Raw genomic sequence first — 26,190 nt, 5'->3', positions numbered from 1 at the left:
GAAAAAGCAAATTCTTAGCATCACATCTCTCCAGTATCCTTAGGTCTTACCTCTTAACCTTCTCTTTGTGTTTTGATTCTAGTTAGTGGCTGTCTTTAAATTGCTAAGGTTGCTTACTGGCCAAAATATTTATTTAGGCATCCGGGGGCTAGCTCTTCCTCCTTTCCCTTTTGCGACTTCATATTCTGTTACTCATCTTTCAGAAAGACCCCTTGACATACCTTCTTGTACCTGTATCTGGGGAGGATAACCCACCTCCCAAGAGATTCATTCTTTCATCCTAAATGGACTAATATTTTTACTGATGTTTGATTATGAGAATTTTCAAACATTCAGGAAAGTTGAAAGAATTTTACAGTGTACCGTATACTCCCACCTAAATTCTATTATCATTCAGCTGATATTGATTTAGTGCCTACTATTTGCCTGGAGCTATGCTTACCTGTAAAGACATAGAAGGCAGAGTAAAGTTAGGGAACGCAAAAGGGTTTGATTTGGCTGGAACATAGAGTTTATGAAGGGGTCGTATCACTTTGCTCTGGAAAGTTACGCCAGAGTCACATTGTGGAAGACATTGAATTTCATGGCAGTAAGTTTATACTTTATTCTGGTTGCAGTTGGGAACCATTGAAGGCATTTGAGGAGGGAAGTGTCTTGTGCTTTAGAAAGCTCACTTCGGCATCAGTGTTAGGCTGAATGGGTGTGGAGAGGACCTGAAGTCTGAGAGACAAGTTAGGAGGCTTTGCAAATGTCCCCAGGGCAAGTGAGGGTTGACTTGTGAACCAAAAGGGAAAAAAAGAGGAAGAAAGGTGGGACTTTGTGAATGACTTAACATGAGGACTTGGTTTTAGAGCCTTGGGTGTCATTAAGAATCAGGAAGTTAGAGGAGGGGGAAGTTCAGGGGGGATGTTGATGTTTTGTTATAAGACTCGATGGGTTTGAGGAACCAACTGGGTACCCATGTGAAGGAGCCTTCTGAGTGTGGGGAGCCCAACAGCAAGGTCAGGAACAAAATTCTGGACTAGCAGTTAGTGATCAAGGGATGGTTGAATGAGAATGTACAGAAGGAGGAAAAAAAGGGCAGGACCTTGAGGAAAATCTGAATATATAGAGTTCTTGAAACAGAAAAAAAAATACGTGTTAATTGTCAGTTTGTATATTAATGATGGTTCTATCTACGGCGTTATTGTAGCCACAGTTCTCCTTGATAACTTATAACAAACTAAAAAATGTACCCATATGAGTGGAGTGGAGTCTTTCCTGCTCCCACTGTAGGAGGCGCGGGGCAGAGGGGGCGGGTAGCGTGTGAAAAGAGGATGGAGAATCAGGTGGCAGAGGGCAGGAAAGAGGGAAAGTGAAATATTTTTTATCTTGGACTTTTAGAGTACACAGAGCTTTATCCATGTCAACCATTTCCAAATATCAGGAAGCCAGGTAATTTAATGAATTTGTCTATCTTTTCAGAAGGCAGTGCCTACTTAATCTGGGAACCATAACAACCTATCGTGATGGTGGCCATATTTTCCAAATGAAACCTCAGGTGGGACACATTCTGAATGCATGGTCACCAAGCCTTTATCCAAATATGTAGCAACCAAAACTCCCCTCCCCCTTTTTATATTAATATTTTCATGTATGCGCTATGTGTTGAATAAATAGTCAGGTCTGTAAACCCATCTTATAATAATTCACGGACAAGGCAAAGGAAATTAGATTTAATTAGCGTCTCTTCTGTGGTCAGGGACTGTTCTAAGGTCTCAGTTAGAAGGTGAGGGCAGGGACTGTCTTTCATCTCTCTGCTATACTTGGTATGAGTTTATATATGTACAATATCATTGTCACCATAACAATGAGTGGTAGTGTGGGTCCACTCAGTATACAAGTACTTTGTCTAGTGATACAGAGTTTTTAAGTGACAGAGCCACATTTGAAGCTGTGTCTAAATTCTTTCTGCTCCTCCCATTGGACTGTATTACCTTCCCAGATACTTACTGTGTGCCAGGCATTATGTCAGGTGTTTGCACATGTGGGTTCCTTCATTTCATCCCTCTGGTTTGGTAGGTAATTCAGAGGAAAGCTCAAACCAAAATTGCTCAATTGGTTATTACTGGTGGGGTATCTACCCTCTGGCCCTATCTTATTTTCACTCAACTTCTTTTTTTTAAAATTTATTTTATTGAAATATAGTTGATTTACAATGTTGTGTTAATTTCTGCTGTACAGCAAAGTGGTTCAGTTATACATATATATACATTCTTTTTCATATTCCTTTCCATTATGGCTTATCACAGGATGTTGAATATAGTTCCCTGTGCTATACAGTTGGACCTTGTTGTTTATCCATTCTATATATAATAGTTTGCATTTGCTAATCCCACACCCCCAATCCATCCCTCTCCCAGCCCCCCTTACTCTTGGCAACCACAAGTTTGTTCTCTATGTCTGTGTCACTCAACTTCTTTAACTCTGCAGGAAGAGCCAAACCTTCTCAGAAATACCACCCCCTAAGGCTGAGTTTAACAATCACTTCATTAATTCTCCTGAAGATCACACCTTCAGTCCTCTGCTGATTTCTTTTTAAAGTGAGCTAGAGAAAAGCTGTCTTTTTTATTTGTTTACTTGCTTGTTTCACTCCATCAATCTTCTGCTTTTCCCATTGTCCCACTTGTTTACATATTATGTTCCTCTTTTTCCTTACTCCAGCCCAGAACTCTCTTCTCCCTAGATAGTCGCTTGAAATTCTCTAATACCTTCAGATCTGCTCACCTGCCACCACCTCAGAGGGGCCTTCCCTGACCACCCAATCTTAAATAATATCACTCCTTGACCCCACCCCTCTGTAACCGTTCACCCTGCTTTGATGTTCTTAATAGATTTCCTCTCTCTTATCTCCATTATATGGGAAGCTTCATGAAGGCAGACACTTTGTCTCTCTTGTTTTCTGTGCCTGCATTGGAGTCTAGCACATAGTAGGAGCTAAAATATATTTGTTTATTGAATGAATAACTGGTCCAGTGAACTTGGAGTCTGTCCCAGCTCTGCTACTGACTAGAGTGTCATTACTTGGGAAGTTGCTCTATCCACCTGGGCCTCTGTTGAAGAGCTGCATTAACTCCTTTCAAGAGTGGTGGTGGGGCTTCCCTGGTGGCGCAGTGGTTGCCAATGCAGGGGACATGGGTTCGAGCCCTGGTCTGGGAAGATCCCACACGCCGCGGAGCAACTGGGCCCGTGAGCCACAATTACTGAGCCTGCGCGTCTGGAGCCTCTGCCCGGCAACAAGAGAGGCCGCGATAGTGAGAGGCCCGCGCACCGCGATGAAGAGTGGCCCCCGCTTGCCGCAACTAGAGAGAGCCCTCGCGCAGAAACGAAGACCCAACACAGCCAAAAATAAATAAATAAATAAATAAAATTTTTTAAAAAAAGAAACCAAGCCTCCTTAGTGCCCACCAGTGCTTCTTATTAAAAAAAAAAAAAAAAAAAAAAATTGGTGGTGGTGAAGATCCAACGAGACTATGTGTAGAGAGAGAAGAGATGTGGGAAGCACTGGAATAATCTAAGAGAGTGTTGCATGGAGATTACTCCCAATGACAACATTATCTCTTTTGGAATCAAGGAGGAGTTACCTGTCACCTGGTTAAGGTGACAACATGGAAGGGTTTCCCAGGATCATCCTCATATAAAATATTCTTATCCATTATACCCAGTCTTATCCTTGTATTTGCCACACTGTGTATCCTGATTTTTTGTATGGAAAATTTAGTCATAGTAGATAGCAAAAAGGAGGATCATTTTTAAAAGAATGGGACTACATTTACTTCAGCAAAAATAAGGAATTTCTCAGTGGAAGACATTTCTTTTGCCATGAGGATTGAGGGCTTCATCCATCCCCTCAAATTATTTTCAAAACAGAAGGAAGCTAGAAATTCATTTTGAAGCAATCTCCGGTCATGTGAGTTTCCCTTCTTTGCAAATAAACGTGCCCTTAAATCACTTGCAATTTCAGCACCGATAAATCTTGCAAATGGCATGCCAAGATAATCCAGTTTACCCAGAATTCTGCTTTTGTCAAAAGTTGCATGGAGGCAGATTTTGTTGTATTATGTCATTTATATAACGATATATGAAAAATACATGGACTTTGGAATCTCTAGATCTGGCTTCAAATTCGAGCTTTACTGTCTAGTGGTTGAGTCGGGGGCTTGAGAAAGTTAAACCTAGTGCTTGAGAAACTAGTCAACCTAGGATTTAGTTTCTTCATCTGAGTATGTCTTATATAAATCTCGGAACTTAGGGCCTAAGGATAGTGACACAGTCAAACACATGCTATCCATTAGCAAGTGAAAGGCTCGGAAATGTTCATTCTGTAACCAAGAAACCCGTTTAAGTTTGTTTAGCCCAGATTTTCCCAAAGTTTTGTTCATATAAAATCTAATTATATATTGCTGAACTAGTATTCCATAAAGGATTCTGTGGGAAATCCTGGCTTACCAGAATGCCAGACATGTCTTAAATACAAAATCAATTTAGCTTCCCTTTCCCATTTTATTGTTGACCTCTCAGAATTTTCGCTTGGATGCTAAATAATAACTAAGTAGAACTGTTTAAGTTCCACTCTTTGTAATCCCCTCCACCTTGACTCCTTCCACAGTCTTCCCAACTATCCACGTATTAGTTTTCTAGGGCTGCTATAGCAAAGTACCACAAACCGGGTGGCTTAAAACATCACAAATTTATTGTCTCAGACTTGTGCAGGCTGGAAGTCCAAAATCAACGTGTTGGTGGCGCCATGTTCCCTCTGAAACATGGGGAAAGAATCTTCCCTCATCCTCATTTACCTTCTGGCAAAAATTTTATTTTTGTTTGTTGTATTTCCAAACTTACCTGAATAGGGAGATAAGCCCGTGGCACACATAGCACATTTTGGGAGATGCTGGCGTGGGACTATAGAATGGTCTTTGAAAATTGATTGGTACTGGTCTCAATTCGTTGCTCTACTGCTTTTTAGCTGTGTGACCCTGGGCGAGTAACTTAAATTCTCTGAGGATCAATTTCTCGTCTGTAAAATGGGGTGATAATAGTACCTACCTGGTAAAGATTAGAAATAAAAATATAAAGCAGTTAGCACAGTTCATGTACCTGGAGTGCATTCAATTATTGGTAGCTTTTACTGGTATCATTATCATGAGGATGCCTTGGATCATGGGGATGGTCTTTCTGTTTCAAAGCTGTTATTAACATTTTGGGACATGTCTACTTTGTACTTCCTACCCCCATGCAAATTTTCCTTCTGGTTGGAGTGAGATTTCAAGGTAAGCTCCCTACTATAGTGTCAGATAGTATTATTTCCTCTTCTTCCTGATTCTTTTCATTCTCTACCTGCCACGTAACTCGAGTTTGTTTCCCTTTCCTGTGAGCCCAAGGATATGGTGGCAGAGATAGGGATGACTAGTTCAACTAGCAAGATTAGACACCACTGTCTGATGCCAGAGGGGTAGCCTGTGGAAGGGAGATAGGCATGTAAGTCTCAGTGATGCTTCAGCAAAAGGTTGCCCATCACCTTGTATCATGTACTATGTCCTTTCTGGGAAAAGAATGCTTCAAATATCAATTTTAGAAATTAAAATGATGTCCTAAGGAAAATGAATACTGGATCCTTCTAAATAAAGGTTTTCTTTTACCATTTGTTGGCATGGAAATCCTTTAACAAAAATAGCTAGACTTGGGATTTGGGTTGGTATTTAATTCAGGGTTGCACAATAGCCCTTCATTACGGGATTCAAATGCTTTGGATATGCCTGAATAGTCTTGTGAGGTGACTGAGTCTTTTTTGAATAGAGGGATCACTTTCTTGTCCCTTTCTTTAATTACAGATTTCATGGAAACGTCTGTTACTAGTTGGCCTGTTTTTTGTTTGTTTGTCCAGGAGAATGTTTTTCTTATGTTGGGAGCTATTAAAGCCAGTTAGATATGTGAGGGGACTCCAAATAATTGTTTTAATTGCAGCTATGACATTTATTACGTGAACGATTTTTATCCTTTGTTTGGAATAATCTATAATGTAAAATGGAGACATGGGAAGGAGAGAAGAGGAAAACATAGGGCTGCTTGACACGGTTGCTCTTTGTTTCTTTGTCCTCATTCTGGAGTTTTTGTTTCCGATTCTTTTTTTCACTGGCAGAACACACACTTTGCAGTGGCTTTTTCAGGTTTCTTTTCTCGAAGCCTTGCCTATCTGGGCATGTTACTGGTTGCTGCTACACACGGATGACAGCTTGGCAGATTCTCCCCTTTTGTCTCTTCTGATCATTTCCATTAGATTGGGGTGTGAGTTGATGGAACGTAGTTTCCAGCTCATTTTTCAAATAAGGAACGTGAGACTCACATGAGCAGGTAAATGTTGAACATCTAGTTCCCTGGGGTAGGGTGGGCAGGGGAAGCCCTGATTTGTGGTGTCTCTGATTTCTGTGGTGTAAATACTCCCACCATGGCTGATTTCAAGCTACGAGATGTTACTGAACACCGAGTTGGAAAGGAATGCACAGTAGCAAACCATTATATAATCTGTCCATTAGACAAATATGAAAAATATAACTCCAGAGCATAGATGACAGTAAAATGTAGTAAAATAGTTAAGAAGTGATGAGTTTTGAGTATTTATTACTTATGTTTTTAATATAACTTATTTAATGGTAAGCTTTTATAGTTTAATTTTAAACAATGGCTGTGTTGAACAGCCGGCTCTCACAGTTCCTGGAAATCTAACCATTGGTTTTAACACATTGACCAGGACCCAGAAAAGTCAGTGTCCTGCCCAAGGTTCAGTGAATGAGTCGTGTTAGAACCTGGATTAGTACAAATCGTTTCTAAAACCCAAATTTCTCTAGAAAGACTTACTTATTAATGTTTCTGTATATTCATGTGTTTATTTATTTTTTTACTGCATGCTCTAATGATCTAATGAAAGGGGTTTAGGACTATAACAGACTGTTACTATCTACTGAGACAATAAGAGTCAAAATATTTGAATATATATAATCATAACCAAAGATGGGAGAGTGGAAAGCAGATTAGATTTAGAGCCGAAAGTGAGTCCTGGCTTTGAGTCTTGGTCTCACTGCTCACCAGTGGTGTAATCTTACTTACAAGTTACTTGCTTACTTCTCTAGTTGTCTGGTTGTCTAGTCTGTGAGATGAAGGAACTGAACCATATGAACATCTACTATCGCCCATATGTCTAACATATCATGATTCACTATTTAGACCCACCAGTTCAACAAATATTTGCTTAGTACCAATTATATGCACATTCGTTATGGACTCTACTCCAGGCAGAACTAAATATAAATATAATAAGAGTAATTATTATTAGAACAACATCTCACATTAGTGTAGAGCCTTTTAATTCACCAAAGACAAACTTTACTTTGAGTCTCTGAGGTTCTGTGGTTTTAGGAGATCAGGACACATCTTCACAGAATGTTAGTGAGAGCAGAACTTATTCTAAAAGAACAAACGGAACTCTTACTCCTAGGAAACGCGAGAGGTCATAACCAGGTAGTAATAAGGAATAAGGAACAAGCCATGCCTACCAGTTGCTTCACTGTGTGATAAAAAAGCAAAACCGAAAATAATTTTCTTCTAATTATAAGATTAATTATTGTAGAAAATTTAGAAATTCTTAAGTGTATTAAATAAGGAGAAAATACCATACAACTATTTTAATAGTCTGCTTTTCTTTACCTAATATTTTAGTATATTATCCAAAACATTCTCAGTAGAGTCATTTTAATTGCTGTATATAATTCCATCTTTTTGATGTACAGTAACTTACTTATCTTAAATTGTTTACATTGTTGACAGTTTTTATTATTCTAAATAACACTGTGATAAATAGCTTTTTTATATCAAAAAAATTTACATTAGACACATGATTTCCAATTGTAATATTTAAGGCTTAGTAAGACAGTTTTAGTGAATCACATGGTTTTGACCTTTAGCTTATTTGATTCTGCCAATATTGTTTTGTATTTGCCTAGATTTTATTCTGTTTCTGAACATTTATTAAGAAGAATAGTTTGCCTGAATCCTTCAGTTGGATGTATTTGAACTGGAAATAGCACGAATGTTTTCATATCACTTCAAGTAGACACGTGATACAGTGTAGGGTTAATAATTTTTTTTTCACTCTCTGTGGGCAATAACTTCCAGTACAGGGTTTATTAGTTTAGAAAGTACTCAATAAATGTTCAATAAATAAAAAGATTCTGGCTAATTTAGGATAGGCAAAAACATTTGTAAAAGATGTTAAAAAAAAAAAAAACACTTCTCCGTTCATGACGTGGCTTTCGTTTTCATTAGGAGAGATGACAGCTAAGCGCAGTCCAGGAATTCTGACCATTAAATGAAACAGTGAAATGAAGTATGTTGTTGCTTTAATTCACCTACATGGGAAACCATGACTCTAATAGTTATTCGATTAAATGTCAATGGGAGCTCCTAAATTGACCCAACTCTTACTTTCATGTGTTAGATTTATGTCAGTTGAAATGAGACTGGTTTTACCTTTCTGTCTTTAACATCTTTGAGTCAACATCTGCTTACAGAAGAAGTGCTGTAACTACCCTGGTTATTTAAATATTAATGACTTCCATTAACGGGGGCTGGATGTTTGCAGCAGAAAGATTGAGAAATTAGATGGTATGATTAGTTTCTTGTTTCTGCCCACGGGAAAAAACCTCTTAATGGAAGAGCTTCTTCCAATATGTTTTTTTTTTTTTTTAAACATATTTATTGAAGTATAATTGCCTTACAATGGTGTGTTAGCTTCTGCTTTATAACAAAGTGAATCAGTTATACATATACAATATGTTCCCATTTCTCTTCCCTCTTGCATCTCCCTCCCTCCCACCCTCCCCATCCCACCCTTCTAGGTGGTCACAAAGCACCGAGCTGATCTCCCTGTGCTATGCGGCTGCTTCCCACCCAATATGTTTTTAATACCACAGATTTTTTTTTTTCCCTGCGAACCTGTTAGAGAGTAAGATTGTTGATTCAAGCCTTCCTTGAAAGTAGCTGTTAGTAAAACGTTAGTGTAACAAGTTCTCATAATTTAAAAAAATGTATTATCAGTGCCATAGTGATCATTAAATTACCCTTGGCCTTCTTGGGAAGCTGAATTTAGTTTCTAAGTTCATTTTGTTCCTTATTATAGTAAATAATAGAGAAAAGCATTTTTTAGCTACATACTCTATTTGGTTGGGCTTGTTTACATTAAGTCTGGGGGGTTCTATTAAGTTAACCATGAAAGACTTGACAAGGATTATGTATTCAATCAAATTATAATTATAAACTTTTATATTATTGGGGAAATGTGGCTGAAAAGCTTTTTAAGTTTGCTACAAGCAATGTTTTCCTATTATGCCAAGTTGGGTTGTGATAAGCATGTGATTAATAGATTTCTACACATTTTGAGTTTTTAAGGTATTTTAGTGTCTTTGTATTTTAAAGCACTGAACAGTCAAAAGTGGGCATTATATTTGCATAAATTGTATATTTCTTTTTGCATCCAGAAATCTGAGTGAGCAGAGTATTTAACTAGCAGCAGTGCAGAGTAATGTAATAGCACTGATGTGGGCATTATAATAGTTAGCAGAGTCAGGATTAAGGGGAAGCAAGTGAGGTACCTGCCTTGGATATAAAATTTAAGAGTGCCAAAAAACTCAGTAATCAAGATAAATAGTATTTTAATGCAATATTTGAAAAAATCAAAAACAGTGCAAAAAAATCCCCACGATAGACAAAATCTCAAAATTTAAAAAAAGACGAGTTCCCACCCTGCATCTGCACCAGACTCACCTTACCCTGGTCCCGGCCCTGGTTGCATACTAACTCCTATTTCTCTACTTTGATGTCCATGGATAAGGCACTCCTTTGAGTCAAGTTTTCTTTGTCTAAGACTGACGATAATAATCCTCGCTTTCCTGCTTGATTTATTAGGATGTTCAAATCAGCTAAAAATACATGGGAAAGCCCATTGTAAATACAATTTATGTGTTTACAAGTTTAGAGAAATCACCGTACAATTTTACGCCATTATTATTATCAGCTCAGATGAATACTCTAAGCAAACATCAGAGTGGAAGATCCTTGGAAAGCTTTGCGTTAATAAAGTGTGAAGTCTAACTCTTGAGTTCATTTGTCAGCTAGCTAGAGGGGCAGGGGCCTGAAAATTGTTGTAGGACCCTCCCTCTCCTCTTTCTTCCTTTTTTGTTCTTGGATGCAAAATTTAGTGGTTTGTAAGAGATAGGTGACCAGAAATCACGTGCAAAATGCCCAGGGACAACTCAGGTCTCACCTTTTCTCAAGCTCTGCCTCCCACCAATGATGCCTTCCCCATTTCTTCTGCCTAGCTGAGTTCCACCCACCTTTTATTCGCCTCCGACCTTGGTAAGGCCTTCCTAGGTTCTCTTGGCCTGAAATGTGTTCTCAGTCCTGCCTGTAGCAGATGACTCTCTCTCCCACTCATTTCATGATCTATTTACAGAGTCCCTGTTGTCTTGATGCTTCATGTAATCCTTCATCAAATTTACTTTCCAGACCACAGTTTTAGAAATATAAATTGTTTCTTTAGTTGTGTTGTAAATCCCTTGAATAGCCTTCCATTAGACTGTTAATTTCAGGGTGAGCAAGGATTGGGTCTATCTTTTTTTTTTTTTTTTTGGGTCTATCTTATTTAGGTTGTATCTAAGGTACTTAGCAAAGAGCTTTATATATATTTTTCTTTGAGTAACTAAATGAATGTCTTGCGTGTAAAGGGGCTCGGTACATATTTACTCTGTATTTATTTGTGGAATGTTATTGTTTCCATCCTAGGTCTAGACAGAACGGTTGGTGCCATGTGGAAGGCGCTTGCTTTGCTGGCCCTGGTGGTGCTCAGCCCTGGTGGTGATGGGCTGTTTCGCTCCTTATACAGAAAAGCCCATGTTTCCACACCACTTAAAGGAGATCCAGGACAGCCATTATTCCTAACTCCTTATATTGAAGCTGGGAAGTTTGCAGAAGGTAAGTTTAAATCAGAAACCACTGGTGTAGCTTCAACAGTCGGGGTTTTTTTTAGCAGTTGTCTCACAGGATCCAAAATACATTCTGGTATTTTATTCAATTGTTTTATTTCAAATATTAATGATTTGGTGTCATATAGTATCAGAGTTTAGAGCTAAAATGAAAGTTCATCAGGGTCAGATTAACCAGTGGTTGAGTCCCTGCATATCTATTTGTAAAACTAGTATAGGGCCTGTCTGCAATTGGTTACTACGTGTCAGTTACTGCTTCCAAGCATTTGATATAAAAATCATTTTAGCATCGCAGCAAGCCAGGAAGTGCACCCGTTTTACACACAAGAAAACTAAAGCAGAAGGAGATGAAGTTACTTGCCAGAGTCATACAGGCACCAGCTGGTAGATGCAGGATTCACACCCAGACAGCTTCATTCCAAAGTCTAAGCTCACAGCCACTGTGCTGGGCCCCTTTGCCTGGTAAGTTACCTGAACATCCTAGGACTCAGTTTCCTCATTAATAAGATGGAGAAAAAACAACCCACCCAAGTCTCAGGGATGTTAAAAGAATCATATGAGGAAATGCATGTGAAAACTCTTTATAACCTGTAAATTGCTCTCTAAATATTAGTGTTTGCTGATGGCTTTTATTTAGAGTTTGTGGGTTTTTCTATTATTAATACAAAAAAGTATCTTTTGATGTCATCAGAGACTAAAAATTATAACGTGCCTCTGCTCTTAATGCTTCTTCATGCTTAGGTAAATCACTGTGTAGGATCAATTATGTAATCTTTCTGGACCTCAGGACACTCCTGAACTATAAAATGGTATATAGGCAGAGCTGTTTGTAAAAGGGAGCAGAGAAATGGGGTGGTGGCTGGAGGGAGTTATGGAGTCAGGAAGGGTCGGGAAGAGAGTTACGGAGGGTAGGAGATAATGATGGAAATAGTCCAGTAGAGAGGGGAAAGTCGATTGGCGTGGGACGTCTGTTGCTGGGACATTTTCTTGAAGGAGATGAGCATCCATGGATGGAGGTCTTGGTGTTTGCTTCGGAGTTTATCCCTAGTCACAGGTGGGAAGGCAGAGTTAATGCTTGTGAGGCTGATAAGTTGGTAGATTTCATGGGAATGTGGGACTGAAACTGGAAATTTTAGGGAAATGATCATTTTAAAGATCTAAAATAAATGTATATACTCTGTATGGAAGTTTAAAATAAAACAACTTTTCTTTAGTTCTCATAGTCAATAGGCTGTCATCGTTTTTGTCTTTGGTTTGATTTAAAACCAAAATATTCTCCCCTCTTAAGGGTGCATTGGAGTCCTGCTCATATATCTTTGTCTGAAATATACATTGGCTCCATGTTTCACCATCTCTTTTCTAAGAAAAGATGAAAAACTTTGATAATATAGTCAGTGATAATGTAGTGAGGCTGTGTAGTCTTTTTTTTTTTAAAGACTCATTTTTGCTTGATGTAGAAAAGTCATGAAAAGATGGTAGCCCAATGGCATAGGCTGACATCACTAGACATAAATGAAGAGGCAAAATATCATTAATCCAAATCCACCAAACTGGATCATATGCCTTCCTTTTGGCTTCCATGGATACTGATGACTTAGATTATGTTTATTCACAGTAAATCAAAGCAAATCATTTCGTTTAGAGCTGAAAAGGAGTTAAATACTCATAACCAAACCCTGCCAATTCACAGATGAGGAATTTGAGACTCAAATATTTTACATGACTTGCCCAAGGGGACACAGGTAATAGTAGCAGAGATGGGTCTAAGACCCAGATTTTCTGGCTTGCGCTCTGTAATTTGCCTGCTATAATTTATTTTCCTTTGTTTAAGAAGCTTGTCCTCTTTTGGAGTGACCAGATGCACACATATGAAACAATTAAGGAATCAGGCAATGCATACTAAAGTTCTAAAGTATTACATTTGAGGTAGGCGTGCTGGAAATTTTTAGAAGGAAGCTATCCCTGTTGGTTGGCATAATCCAGATAGAAAGTAGTAGTAGTAGTAGTAAGTAGTAGTAAGTAGTAGTAGTAGTAGTAGTAGTAGTAGTAGTCGTAGTCGTAGTCGTAGTAGTCGTAGTATCAATAAATAGCTAACATTTAGTAGTAATTATATCCCGAGTACCTGGCGCAGCGGCTGTATGTAATAGGCACTCAATAAATACTTGTAGAATTTAAATTTGAGACCTATGTTTCAGGCATTATGCTTTACACAAATGAGCTCTTTTAATCCTTACAGCAACTCTAATGAAAAATGAACACTTACTGTTCCCATTTTACGAATGAGAAAACTAAAGCCCAGAGAAATTAAGTGTCTTGCCCAGGACCATTTAAAGGTAGTAAGTGGCAGATCTGGAATTAAAACCTATCTCTGCTGACTCCAGAGCCTGAGGTGTGAACCACTGTGCTATGTTACCAGACTTGAGGGTGTAGGGTAAGATTTGGGCAAATAAGAAAGGGCCTGTGCATACTGAGTAAGACAGCTTAAACAAAGCATTAAGGCAACGTGGCTGGCCATGGTGTCTCTGAATTGTACATCTGGTAGAACAAGTGCAAAGAATACAGAGAAATCTGCCTGAGAGATTGTCCACATCCCTCCCATTCCTGGATTTCTCGCCTACAAGCATTTCACGGTCATGGGTGTCAGCAGTAGTAAAGAAAGATTCTGAGGGAGATAGTTTTATCTCTGTCCTTTTGTGCTAAGCCTGATAGATCACCATCTGATGAGTGACAACATTTAAAATATTAAATCTGGTATAATGTCACTTTCTAAAGTTCTGTCAAAAATCTTTGAACAGAATTTTAAATGGCTAATCCAAAATCAGGTACATCTGGGTATTCAACTGCAGTCCTGACAACACAATTAAGGATAATTGTATTCATCCGCTTTACTGAAAGTTCAGGAAGCTCTGGACAGATGGTCAGCTCACTCCCCTGAATCCCTTTTGTTTATCAAGTCTGTCAGAATCTTAGGAACATGAGTCTTAATATCGTAATGGAACATTTTTGAGATAAACAGTAATTCACAAAAAGACAAGGGAAATTTTAATTTTTTAGAAAATCCCCAACATAAACTAACTGGCTTAGTTTTATGTAACTGTAATTGCATGTTTGCTTTCTCTGCAGCTAGAATAAATCCTCACTCTCTGAAACAAAATGAATGTAGGAGGCCAGTTTTAGCATGTTTCCGGACACTGCCTTTTCACCAACTTTAGAGAATATTTTGCTATTAGGTCTTAATTTATTATTACTTATGGCCTGGTAGTGTCCTGTCCATCCTGATGATGATGCAAGTCTTTTTGCACATATGAAGTGCCTGATTAACTGGTTCAAGCCCTTCTTTGGTCATACTCTAATCTTTTTGAAAGTGTTACTATCACAAGCACTGGTAACCACAGTAAATAGCAAGTAGGAAGTGAAGTCGCTTCAAAGAAAACCTTTTTCCTTTTTTCAACTGTTTTAAACATTTGTATTATGAGTCACGGTTCCAGGAAGAAAGAAACTCCTCCATCTTGGGAGTTTATTTTCCACATTCCATTAATATATTCTAGAAGGATGAACGGGGGACATTTGAAAATGCAAAAAATCAATTTACTTGAAAGAACTTTTATTTCACTGGGGTTTAGTTAAAGGAAATTTAAAATTTAAAACAGGGTGAAACACTTTTTTGTGGGCCAGAGAAAAGTTTTTCTAAATTTCTGGACATCTTAATAAGGCCTGCCTGACTTAGGAGGTTTTTGTAGAAGTAAGCTAATCCTAGTGCATTGCCAATGTGTCATGTTTTAGTTCATTCATTCACATTTATTCATTAACAAATGTGTATCGAATGTCTTAAGTGTATAAATCAGCATACTGTGTCCCTGGGGGTACAAAGATAAACAAGACAAATTCCCTGCTTCCCAATAGCCCCTGATCCAGGAGGGAAGGTAGAAAGTATAGCCCAGTCAGTACAAGGCAGCAAAGAAACAACTTTACAATGCTCAGAAAGGGAGGACTGGGTAAGCATCTGAGTCATTTTCAGAGCAGGCCAGCGGACCTTGTGTTGTGCTGGTCTCAGAGAGATAAATTGATTCAATCACCCCATCTCCCATAGTCCATTCCCTCCAGCTCCTTTCTATTATATGTTTTCTCTTTTTCTCATTCTACTTTGACCTTTCTCATTTTTCTCTGTCTTTCTCAAATGCTCACTTAGCCCTCTGGGATTCACATCTCACTCATTCCCAACGCTTCAGCCTTTGGTTCTCTGCCCTCCTTTTTGGGGGGATCTCTGTTGGATTTTGAGAAGATCAATAGTTTTGTGAAAAATATGTCAAAAGTGTTTTACGTACAAACTACCAGCTACAAAAGACATAAGTTCCAGGGATGTAATGCACAGCATGGTAACTGTAGTTAATAATATTGTCTTGCTATTTGAAAGTTGCTAAGAGAGTAGAGCTTAAAAGTCCTCATCACAAGAAAAAAATTTGTAGCTGTGTGTGATGACGGATGTTAACTAGATTTATTGTGGTGATCATTTCACAACATATAAAAATATTCAATCATGTTATATATCTGAAACTAATGTCATGTTGTATGTCAGTTACACCTCAATAAAAAAAAAAAAAAAAAGGCCAAAAGAAGTGTTTTAAAGGCTGCCCAGCCCTGGAGGCGATCTTTCTGTGGGCTAATTGAGAGTGGAAGCAAAGATGGGAAGAGGGAAGGGTGGGGGATGGGAAGGGCAGGCACATACCACTTTCCCCAAAACATCTCCCGTTTCTTTTCCTTAAAATCTTTCTTTGTTCCTTGCCTTTTTTTTTTTTTTTTTTGGTGGGGAGGGATAGATCTCATTGGGAAGAGAATGAGGAAGAGGTAAAGAGGTTGGATTAAACAATCTTTCCTGGGGGAACTGGACTGAGCCCCAAAAAGGCAAAGTCTTCTAGACTATTCTTGGGGTGGCCCACAGGCTAATGAGAATCATCCCTCTCTTTGCCTGAGCCCTTATTTTATGTCCATCTCTGTGCTCAAGGGTCATATGCATGTTTTCATTTGATCCTCACACAAAGCCCAGGGTGGACAAATCAGTATCCACATTGACACTATGGCTTACTGCATCATATCTGTGCTGTCACTGAATGCCGAGTTGGGAAGAGATGTCAATTAGCACTCCAGGGCCCTTCGGCTCTGTTACGCCACTGAAGACATCTTTCGTTGGTGGCACATGAGTAGGATCGAGCTTCCTTACCTACTGTCTACTAAACAGTCTCCAACTTGATAAGTCTCAGACTTAAGTAGCTTTTCTTGAACGATTTTGTTTTTACTGGGGACACTTGCTTTGTTCCCCCTAAAGGACTCTTCTTCACTCAGACTTCCCCACCACACCCTGCTTCCTACCTGTTTACTGTTCCTTCTCCACTCCTTTCCTAATCACTGCTTCCCCCTCCACTCCCTGCTACTTATACCTTTTGACTAACTCTCTAGCTGAGATGCAGTGTAGCAGGGTAGGGGCAGGAGCTAACTCTGCAGCCCGACTTCTGGGTTTAAATCCCAGCTCTCCTTTACTAGCTGTGTGACCTTGGGCAAGTTACTTAACCTCTCTGTGCTTCAGCTTTCTCATCTGTAAAGTGGAGATAATAATTATACCTACCACGTAATGTAAAGCCCTTGGTATTAGTTCTATTGCTATTAGTATTGTTTACTCCTGGGCGCCTCACCTCTCTGAGCATTCCCTCTTTCCTCCTCCCTGTCCCTGTCCTTTTGCTGCCCTTAGAAAACCAGGACCTCTGCCCTCTACAGCTGCCCCTTGTCCTATTTGGCTCCTTCTGAGTAGCCACGTGAGCACCCACAGTCTCACTGCCTGCCTCTCCCCACCCTCCCCAGCCGGTCCCAGCCGGCCCTAGCCATCCTTACTCCCCACATGCCTGGTGCATTTCCCTTAGTGGAAGTGGCAGGCCCTTTGCTTTCACCACAAGAAGAGTGTGGAGAACACAGGCCTCCCCCAGGCTGAGAGCTCCTTAGCTGTTATTTCTCTTTCACCACCCCCCCCCACCTTTCGGGGTTAGGTGACTTTATCCTGCCTTGGCCTTCTAGGTGGCCCCATGTGAACACCTTGGTTTACTCTTTAGAGTGGAGCTGAGGATAGGTGATTTTCTTTTCTTCTTAAAAAAAAATCTTATTATAGTTCATAAGATATGAACCAAAAAAAAGGTTTAAAATGTCACTTGCCCTTGGCTAAATGGTGAATTTTGAATATGTGGAACTGGCCAGGGCAGGCTGGAAGTTGCTACCAGTAAGCACCTTTATACCAATCCCCTTGTAGCCTTTCTGATCACTTCATGCCAGACCTGGCCCCTGGGAGAAGTCTGGCCAAGATGGAGATGGCTCACCCTGTATTTATTATTTGTCTAATCCTCGGGTAAATTTTTTTTCCCCCGCTAGGGAGACGGTTGAGCTCGGTGGCTCCTTTCCCAGGATGGAATTTGACGAGTTATTCTGGCTACATCACTGTGAATAAGACTTACAACAGCAACCTTTTCTTCTGGTTCTTTCCAGCTCAGGTAGGCCTGCAGCAGCGCCCTCACAGGACATTGATGCTCAAGAGCCGACTCTGTTGCTTCAGGTAGAAACGTTGGCCTACAACCAACCTAAGGGTGCTTTTCTTTTCTTTTAAATCTTTTAGATTTTTTTTTTTTTCTAAAAATAAGTGCCAGTGACTCTGCCGTGGTGTTCCTGTTTATGTGCAGGAAACAAACGTTAGTGGGGGAGGTCCGGCTTTTAAATTCCTTGCAGCCTTGTTCAGAATATTAACGCTGCCACCTTCTTCCTGCCACAGTCTTCTTCCTATCTTTTTGTTGTTTTGTTCTAAAAATACTTGGGGGCAGGATTGGGCGGTGGGGAGCCAAGGAAGGACGAGGAGTGGGGAGATTCCTGAAGTTCACAGGTGATGCCTGTCTAAGCCTGTTTAAATTTAGTCAATTGTAGTCTTATTTGGCTGCTCTGTCTATGGATTTTGCTGTGCCAGTTACCATTCTTACACTCACTCCTTCATGCATCCAATACCCATTTACTGAGTAGTGCTCTGTGGGGATACAGAGGAGAGAGAACTGAACTCACTCTGTGGGCCTTTAGGGGAGGGGTGGGGAGGACCAGTGACCCAGGATGGCTTCCTGGATGAGGGTGCTATTTACCTTCTCACATCCATACAGACACAGGTTCGTATATGCTTGTACTTCAGCATTTCTATTTAGCTCACGTCAAGGTCACACAGTTCTTCAGCAGGAACAAATTACTTTAGGCTTATGGATACTACTGGGGTTATTGTAAGAGGCAGTGAGATGCATAAACAAATTTTATCCCACCACAGCATAATTTTCTATTTTTATTTTCCAAATTGAATTTGCTTTTAGAAGCCAGAGAAAACAAAAAAAGGTTACCCTCCTGTGGAGGGTAGTATTTATATTTGCATGTGATTTGCATATAACAGCATTGCATATGTAATGACTGGGTAAATTGCTTGAACTAAATTGCTTCTCTTGGTGCTGTTGGATCATATTTTCTTGACTTTTCATTTCTACTTTCTCAACCATGGCCTCTGACAGTTCACCAGGTAGTTGTGGGTGGAAGGAGGCATATAAGAAATGGTGAGGAATTCTAGATACTTTATAGTTGGAGCTCATAGCAGTTTTCAGGCTGTCACCCACTCTGGGAAGGCTTCTCCTGGACCCCTTACATATTTCTTCCTCATTGTTACTGTTGAGTGAGGCAAGTAAGGTGCCTAGAGCACAAAATTTAAGGAGAGACTCACTCTCAGGGTTGTATAAGTGCAAGGCTGGTACCTGAGTGACCTCTAGACTCTCCTGCTGGTACCTCCCATTGGGGGAACCCAACTGGAAACCAAAGGGCAAGGGAGTCTGGTCCATAGAGATCTGCCTACCAGGGCACAGAGCAGAGTAGAGACTGGATCTTCAGAAGCAACCAAGTAAATATCCCAATATCCAGCACAGCTATCTTGAGGAGATAAATTAAGCCTAGAAAGATGACCTGTTTCTAACAGGTGGAAATTTTCCTCATGTTCTTGGAAGTCCCTTAAACTCCATGCCTTTCAGAAACCATACTGTATGGTTTGTGATATCACATCTATCCATATCATTGAATACAGGCATTTATCATGAATACAGGCATTTGTCATGAATAAGAGCTGTATTAGTTTTCTATTGCTATTGTACAAATTTGCACAAATTTAGTGGCTTAAACAACACAGATTTATTATTTCACAGTTCTGGAGGTCAGAAGTCCAACACCGGTCTCACTGGCCTAAAATCAAGGTGTCAGCAGGGCTGTGGTCCTTCTGGAGGCTCCAGGGGAGAATGCGTGTCCTTGCCTTTTGTAGTTTCTAGAGGCTGCTGGCATTCCTTGGCTCATGGCTCCTTTTCCCATCTTCAAAGCCAGCATCAGTGAGTTGAATCCTTCTCACATTGCATCACTCTGGCCGACTCCATACTCATCACCTTCCGTGCCTCTTGTCTTTTGCCTCCCTCTTCATTTAAGGACCCTTGGGATTACTTTGGGCCCACCTGGATAATCCAGGATAATCTGCCTGTTTTAATGTCGGTTGACTAGCAACCTTAATTCCATCTGCAACCTTAATTCCCCTTTACTGCGTAGCTTAACATATTCACACGTTCTGGGGTTTTGGATGTGACATCTTTGGAGGGCATTATTCTGTGCAAAATGGATACTTGAAAATTTTACCTGGATTAGTGATTTGCAGTATGTTCTCGCTCAGTGATCCTCACATTTTATTGTCCTTAGGAATGATCTTCACATTTCCCCAGAGATTCTGACTTGTAAACTGGGAGAGGCCAGCAAGTTGTAGAATTAGCAGGTGGACCACACTTGAGAAACCATCACTCTAGCCTACAGGCTACCACCCTGGATTCAGTGCTCCTGGCCCCAAAGTGGCCCACACTCCTTTTATTGGAAACACCTAGAGCAGGCAAACCCCAATAGAGGTGGTATGTTGTCCCATGCATCTGCCTAGGATGAGGGCTAGAATGGAGGACTGAGGAGGTGAGTGCAGCCTGTGGGGTCAGCTCTCCTAATCCTGCTTGGTATTCCTCTAAGTCCTGCCAGGGCTCCACCTCCGCTGCACCCTCTGCCTCTCCCACCTCCACCCCAGCCCTGCCAAACCTGATTCCTTACTCTCTCTTCTGCTTTGGTGGCTGGCTATGATACCAGTAAGTTGCCCATTGACTTCTACATGGTGGCTTTTTTTTAGTAATGATCCAGATTTGTGAAAACAGCAATTAATGTTGAGGGAAGTGATCAAATGAAAACCAAACAAAGACCCAGTCTTTTCCTTTTTAGGTTGCCTCTGAGAGGTGAACAGCTTTATCTAGGATATTGGTGATTCTCTGGGACTATAAAGCTAGTCAGGGAGGTGGGCTTAGGGTCTGCTGTACCCACTCCTGGTTTCCAGACTGAAACCCCCTGCAGTAAACAATAACTGTGCTATTGGGGCCCCCCTTTTAATTAAATGAAGACCTACCTATGCACCCCCTGACCAGATTATGTTCTTTTGGGCCCAGAATTATAGCCCTAAATACATTCTAAGATGATCCCAGAAGACATAAAAACAACACCACCACAGCAGGAAAGAAGATGCTTAAGCACATAGTGTTCTGTTGGAAGTGATAGACTGAGCTTCAGGAAGAGGCAGAGATGAAAAGATGGACCATTGACAGCTGTCACCACAGACGCTACCAGGTGTCCCCACATGGCAGCTGGGATAGATTTTTCCAAGACCTCCTTACAGGGGAGCCCACATGCACAGTCAGGTCTCCGAGGCCCCAAGGCAACAATTCCTGCGGAGCCAGTCAGTCTGTAAATTATGGACCAGGCAAGTTTAGGTGAAGGAGATAAAGCATGCGAGAAGGAGAAGCAGTGGTCACCGAGATGGGAGAGAGATCCTTTCATTTGGCAGAAATACTAGTTTGTTGCCTGTCACAGGGAAGCAGCTGATACGATCATCAGGAGAGAAGTGACCCCTTAGAAAAACTGAAGGTAGAGAAAATGAAAAACCCAGGAAGGATGCCACACTTGTAATATCCTCTGAGTATTTTTTTGGACTGCTGTTTCTGAAATTAATTGTCTTTTCCTGTTATTTCTGTGAGGCTCCCCTGTTATTATATACAAATCAGTGCATAATGCGTTCCAGAACTTGAAATCGGTGTGCAGTTAGGGACGCAATCTACAAGAGAAATGAATAGGCATTTTGCATGGAATAAAAAGTACAAGGAAGGGCTTCCCTGGTGGCTCAGTGGTTAAGAATCCGCCTGTCAATGCAGGGGACACCGGTTCAATCCCTGGTACAGGAAGATCCCACATGCCACGGAGCAACTAAGCCCGTGCACCACAACTACTGAGCCTGCGCTGTAGAGCCCACGAGCCACAACTACTGAAGCCCGCATGCCTAGAGCCCGTGCTCTGCAACAAGAGAAGTCACCGCAATGAGAAGCCCACTCACCGCAATGAAGAGTAGCCCCTGCTCGCCACAACTAGAGAAAGCCCGCACGCAGCAACAAAGACCTAACTCAGCCAAAAATAAATAAATAAATTTATTTTAAAAAAAGTACAATGAAGCCAATAAAAATGTTAACAATTAAAATAGCTGTTCTTAACTGAACGTTGACTATGTGCTAATAAAGCACTGTGCATTTTCTTCTTTAGACCTTACTAAAACCACATGAGGAGGGAATTATTATCCTCATTTTACAGATGAAGAGGATTACAGAGATTAGATAATTAGCCCCAAGTTACCCAACTAGAAATGGGCAGAATTAGATTTTAAAATGAGGTCTCTGGTGGAGAAATCTTTGCTCTTGATCATCCCATGCTGATCCTGAGAAAATGAGTCATTAAAGGCAATAGATTACAGTCGTTCAAAGTATAGCTCTTGAGTTAGTCAGGCTTGGATAAAACCTTGGCTCCACTCCTTTTGCCAAATGTGATCTTCCTTGGGCACATTCTTAACTTCTTTGAGCATTGGTTTCCTTGTTTTAAAATGAGGATCAAAATACCTACTGAACAATGGTTTTGAGAGAAATGAGATAATATGATAAAGTCTCAGAATGGTGTCTGATACATAGTAAGTAGACTTGCTATTAGATACATAGTAAGTAGATTGGCTATTATTATGTAATTATCCTCATCACCATCATTATTGTTAGTTTTCCTCCTACTAACACAAATACTCTACAGAACAAAACCAGACACAATTTGGGAGGTTAAAGAAGGCAAGAGATAAGGAGCAATTCCAAATTGGAAGGAGCTGGATGCCAGCCAAGAATGTGGATTAATTGTTACTGGGTAAGGAAATTACAAAGTGAAATTGGGATTTTTTCATGTTCAAGAATATAAAAAGGCATATGGATTATTATTTTTTGATATTAGCATCCTTTTCATTGGAAAAAGATATCCAGCCTTGAACTTTGTTTCATAGATATAGGAATAGAGGTAATTTATTGGATGCATTTAGCTAAAACCTGTAGATTATTCAACTGTCATGGAGTCAAAATCTGAGATGTTTAGAGTTGGGCCTAAGCCCCTTTACTCAGGGCCCCATCTTGCTCCTCGAGCCGAGGACAGTGGCCGGGATTCCTGGAATCTGACTATTTGGTGGTTGAGAAAGGTCAGTATCATATTGAGGAGTCAGCAAGGCCAGGATAGGCTGAGGCATGGGAGGCACCTGGAGGCAACATTGGAGGTGCTCCCTCCCTCTCGGGATCATGTAGGTGCTGACCCTGCTTAACCAGACACCAGGAAAAGCAAGAGAGCACGGGGATTAGGCGAACACGGTCCAGGTCCACAAATCCACAGTGCGGTGCAGGGGCAGTGAACCACTCTGATGCTCATGGCCAAAGCAGAAGGCATTCTCTCTGGGAGCAGGAGAGCAGGTCCTCAAGGGTCCCTGGAAGCCAGTAGGAAAGCCCACCCAGGGAGTGCAGACATGGAATCAGGCTCCACGGGGCCTCTGCACAAACTCAGTTCACTCCCTCCTCTGGGTGTCTGGACTGCTTCAGTAACAGTCAGGGTGGCAGAGAGCAGTAGCTCCCAAATTTGCTACAGCTCGTCAGACATACCTGTGGAGCTTTACAAATATAATAGATTCCCCAGCTCAGTGTGCGGCCCCTCCCAGCAGAGATTCTGATTCATTTGGTCCGGAGAGGGCCCAGGGACCAGTATTTCTATCAGGCTCCACAGTGATTCCAGTGCAGTTGTCAGTGCACTTGAATTTGGGAAGAGAGAGCTAGAGGTCAGGAAACTGGGATTCTAGTTGCAGGTCTGCGGTTCCTCACTATATAATTTGGGACAGGACATTTATACTCTCTGAGCCTCCATTTTCTCATAGAGAAATAAAGATGTTAAAGTTGATTCCTAAGATCCCTTCCCAGTCTTACATTCTATGGTATCTATAGTTTTAGTCGGCTTGCCTACAAAACATCCCTAAATGTGCAACCAACGTTATAAAAACATCCGAGAACTCTGGTTTGTGAATGAACCCTTGAATTTGTGGCCTCTGTGGTAACTGGCCTTCAAGAGAGTCCCCAGTGATCTTCATTTCTTGGTATGTGTTCTCCTGTGCAGTCCCCTTCCACACTGAATCAAGGCTGGCCTTGGTGACCCACACATTAATAGCAGAAATGATGGTGTGTGACTTCCAAGCCTGGACCATTAAGAACAATGCTGCTTCTGCCTTGGTGTTTTGGACCACTCACTCTGAGGGAAGCCAGATGCCATGTTGGAAGGATGCTAAAACAGCCATATGGACAAACTCTTCTGGAGAGGAAGTGAGGCCTCCACCCTCCCGTCAACCTTGGAATCAGGCCTTCAGACGACTTGCAGCCCCAGCTGATATCTTGACTACAATCTCATGAGAGACCCTGAGCCATAAATGTCCAGCCAGATAGCCCCAAATTTCTGTCCCACAGAAAGCAAGAGAGATAATAAGTGATTATTATTGTCTTCAGCCCCTAAATATTAGAGACATGTTATGCAGCATTAGATAGCTCATAGAGCCTCTTGTCATGTACTTTTGGGCTACGTTTGTGATATCTTGGGACATCTAGAACTTCTGGAGTGGTGACTACTGTACCAGGTTTTTTTGATTGTGTGTGTGTGTGTGCGCTTTTGTGTTTTTTGTACAGTTTTTTTTGTTTTTTGTGTTTTTTGCCTGTCGGCTCCAATTCTACCCTCTTACCTGCTCCACAATACTAGAGTTTTAAACATTTTTCCTATTCAGCGAACACGATATTTTTTTTTTTTGACGACAAAAGCAAATTTATTTACATATTAGATCATAATATAAAAGCAAGAATACAAATGCTATCAAAATGTTCACAATGATTTTAGGCTAGGAGGATTAAAAAAACTTTTTTTTCTGTCTGTTTTATGCTTTCCAGATTGGTTTCCACGAACAAGTATTATCTATTATAAATTTTTAAACAACTTTATTAGATACACCAGATTCCTTATGGACTAGTTCCTGCATTTTTTCTCTGGTGTAATCTCCAAACGTATTTTCTTATACTCCCTATGTTCAAATAATAACTGATCAACTTAACATGTATTGAATTTTCAGTGAACACGATATTAAGCTTTGTCAGTAGAGGGTGCTGGAGGGACATTGTAGGAGGAAGTTGACTTCTTTTCCTGGCCCCTTGTCCTGCGTTTTGCTTTCTCTTGGCCCTGCTGCGCAGTCTGTCAGCAGTGTGTGTGGAGAGACAACCAGTGGCGCTCTGCCTTAGCTGGGCACCCAGACCGCGAAGACCCTCAGCAAGCTTACAGTCTGGACTCTGTCCCAGTGACCACCTGACTATGGCCCTCGCAAGATAGACACCATTCGTCCCAGGTCTTGCCAGCGAACAGGCTTCCTACAGCCCAGCTTTCTCTGGCACCCTCTCACCAGCCTGGACCACCTGCATCCCAGAGAGTGGCTTCCCACAGCCCTCCTGACGTGGACATCGTGCACTCCTGGTTGTGTGCCTTCCTTCAAGCAAAGGGGCTCCCAACATCCTGACTTCCTCTGCACTCCCGGCCCTGCCACCACAGCCCACTGTCCAGGAGGCCTTTCGTACTTGCCCAGGGGTTGTTGGCCAGCTTTGCCTGGGCACCTCAGTGAACTTCTCAGCTACCCAACAAGGTCTGGACCGTAGCCTTGGGAAGGGCCGCGCCCCACCTTATGAGTTTGTCCATCCGTGGACATTCTCCCTCAGCCCAGGATACACTTTAGAGTTCTCTTTATATATTTATGGTTATTCGCCCATTATAATGAATACCTCTTTATGTTAAAATCTTCCTGTTCCTTGGTGGACACAGGAAGCCTACCTAGCATGCTGGCATTTGGCGAACACTGAGGAAGTGGCTCAGGGGGAAGCAGACCCCTCTGGCATTCTGCCCCTACTCTTGCCCTGGGCTGGATATGATACTCATGGCTGATGGGGGCCAGGGCAAACACTAGAACTTGTAACAGAATTGAAGGTCAATGTTTCCAGGTTAAAAAAATAATAGTTAAAAAAATAGAAAAATTTATTGTGTGTTTGCTGAGAAGGCATCAGGAGCCAGGGCAGCCAGTCTTTCTGTCTCAGCCTTATTCTGTCAAGACCAATGGATCACTCATCTGTGCTTTGTTGCAGATCAGCGTGCTTTGCTTCTACAGGCATTTGGCAGAAGATGGCTACCCTACAGTTTCCAAGCCTATCTGTCCTTGGATTATGCAATCAACAGAGATTAACTAGCACTTCTCCTGGGGGCAAAATGTGATTGGCCCAGTTTGGGTCAGGTGTTCTTTCTTGGTCCAGTCAGCTGAGGCTGAGGTTGCTGGGTCATGTGATAATAAACATGGCTAATGGGCTCTTTCCATTGGTGAATGGAGAGTCAATTCTTAGAGAAGGGAATGTGGTCCGGACAGATCTCTTAAAATATGTCTACCACTGATGGCTACAAATCCACGAGTAACAGTAAAGATGTGGAGGTCACAGACATTTATCTTTTTAACTTTCACTGTTTATCTTCTCTTTGCTATGTACTAATGGCATCAGAGACCTAGAAAAGTAGAAGTTAGGTGAGTGAGACAAATCAAAAAGAA

At 41.1% G+C, this 26,190-nt stretch overlaps 1 protein-coding gene across 3 annotated transcripts in view; it reads left to right on the top strand.

Annotated features, from left to right (window-relative positions):
- The window catches only part of CPVL (carboxypeptidase vitellogenic like), a 111,670-nt gene that overhangs the window by 2,163 nt on the left and 83,317 nt on the right, over positions 1-26,190 (top strand). For 2 of the 3 annotated variants that reach the window (XM_068549223.1, XM_068549221.1), the window contains exons 2-3: positions 10,873-11,061; positions 17,484-17,602. In XM_068549223.1, the coding sequence (XP_068405324.1) occupies positions 10,896-11,061; positions 17,484-17,602 (285 nt within the window). In that variant the 5' untranslated portion in view covers positions 10,873-10,895. Of the gene's footprint in view, positions 1-1,464; positions 1,541-10,872; positions 11,062-17,483; positions 17,603-26,190 lie in introns of all 3 variants that reach the window. The other variant, XM_068549222.1, reaches the window with a different exon arrangement.

This window comes from Eschrichtius robustus, chromosome 8 (assembly GCF_028021215.1).
Source record: "Eschrichtius robustus isolate mEscRob2 chromosome 8, mEscRob2.pri, whole genome shotgun sequence".
Classification (NCBI taxonomy): Eukaryota; Metazoa; Chordata; class Mammalia; order Artiodactyla; family Eschrichtiidae; genus Eschrichtius; species Eschrichtius robustus.
This window is presented reverse-complemented; position numbering and strand designations above follow the sequence as displayed.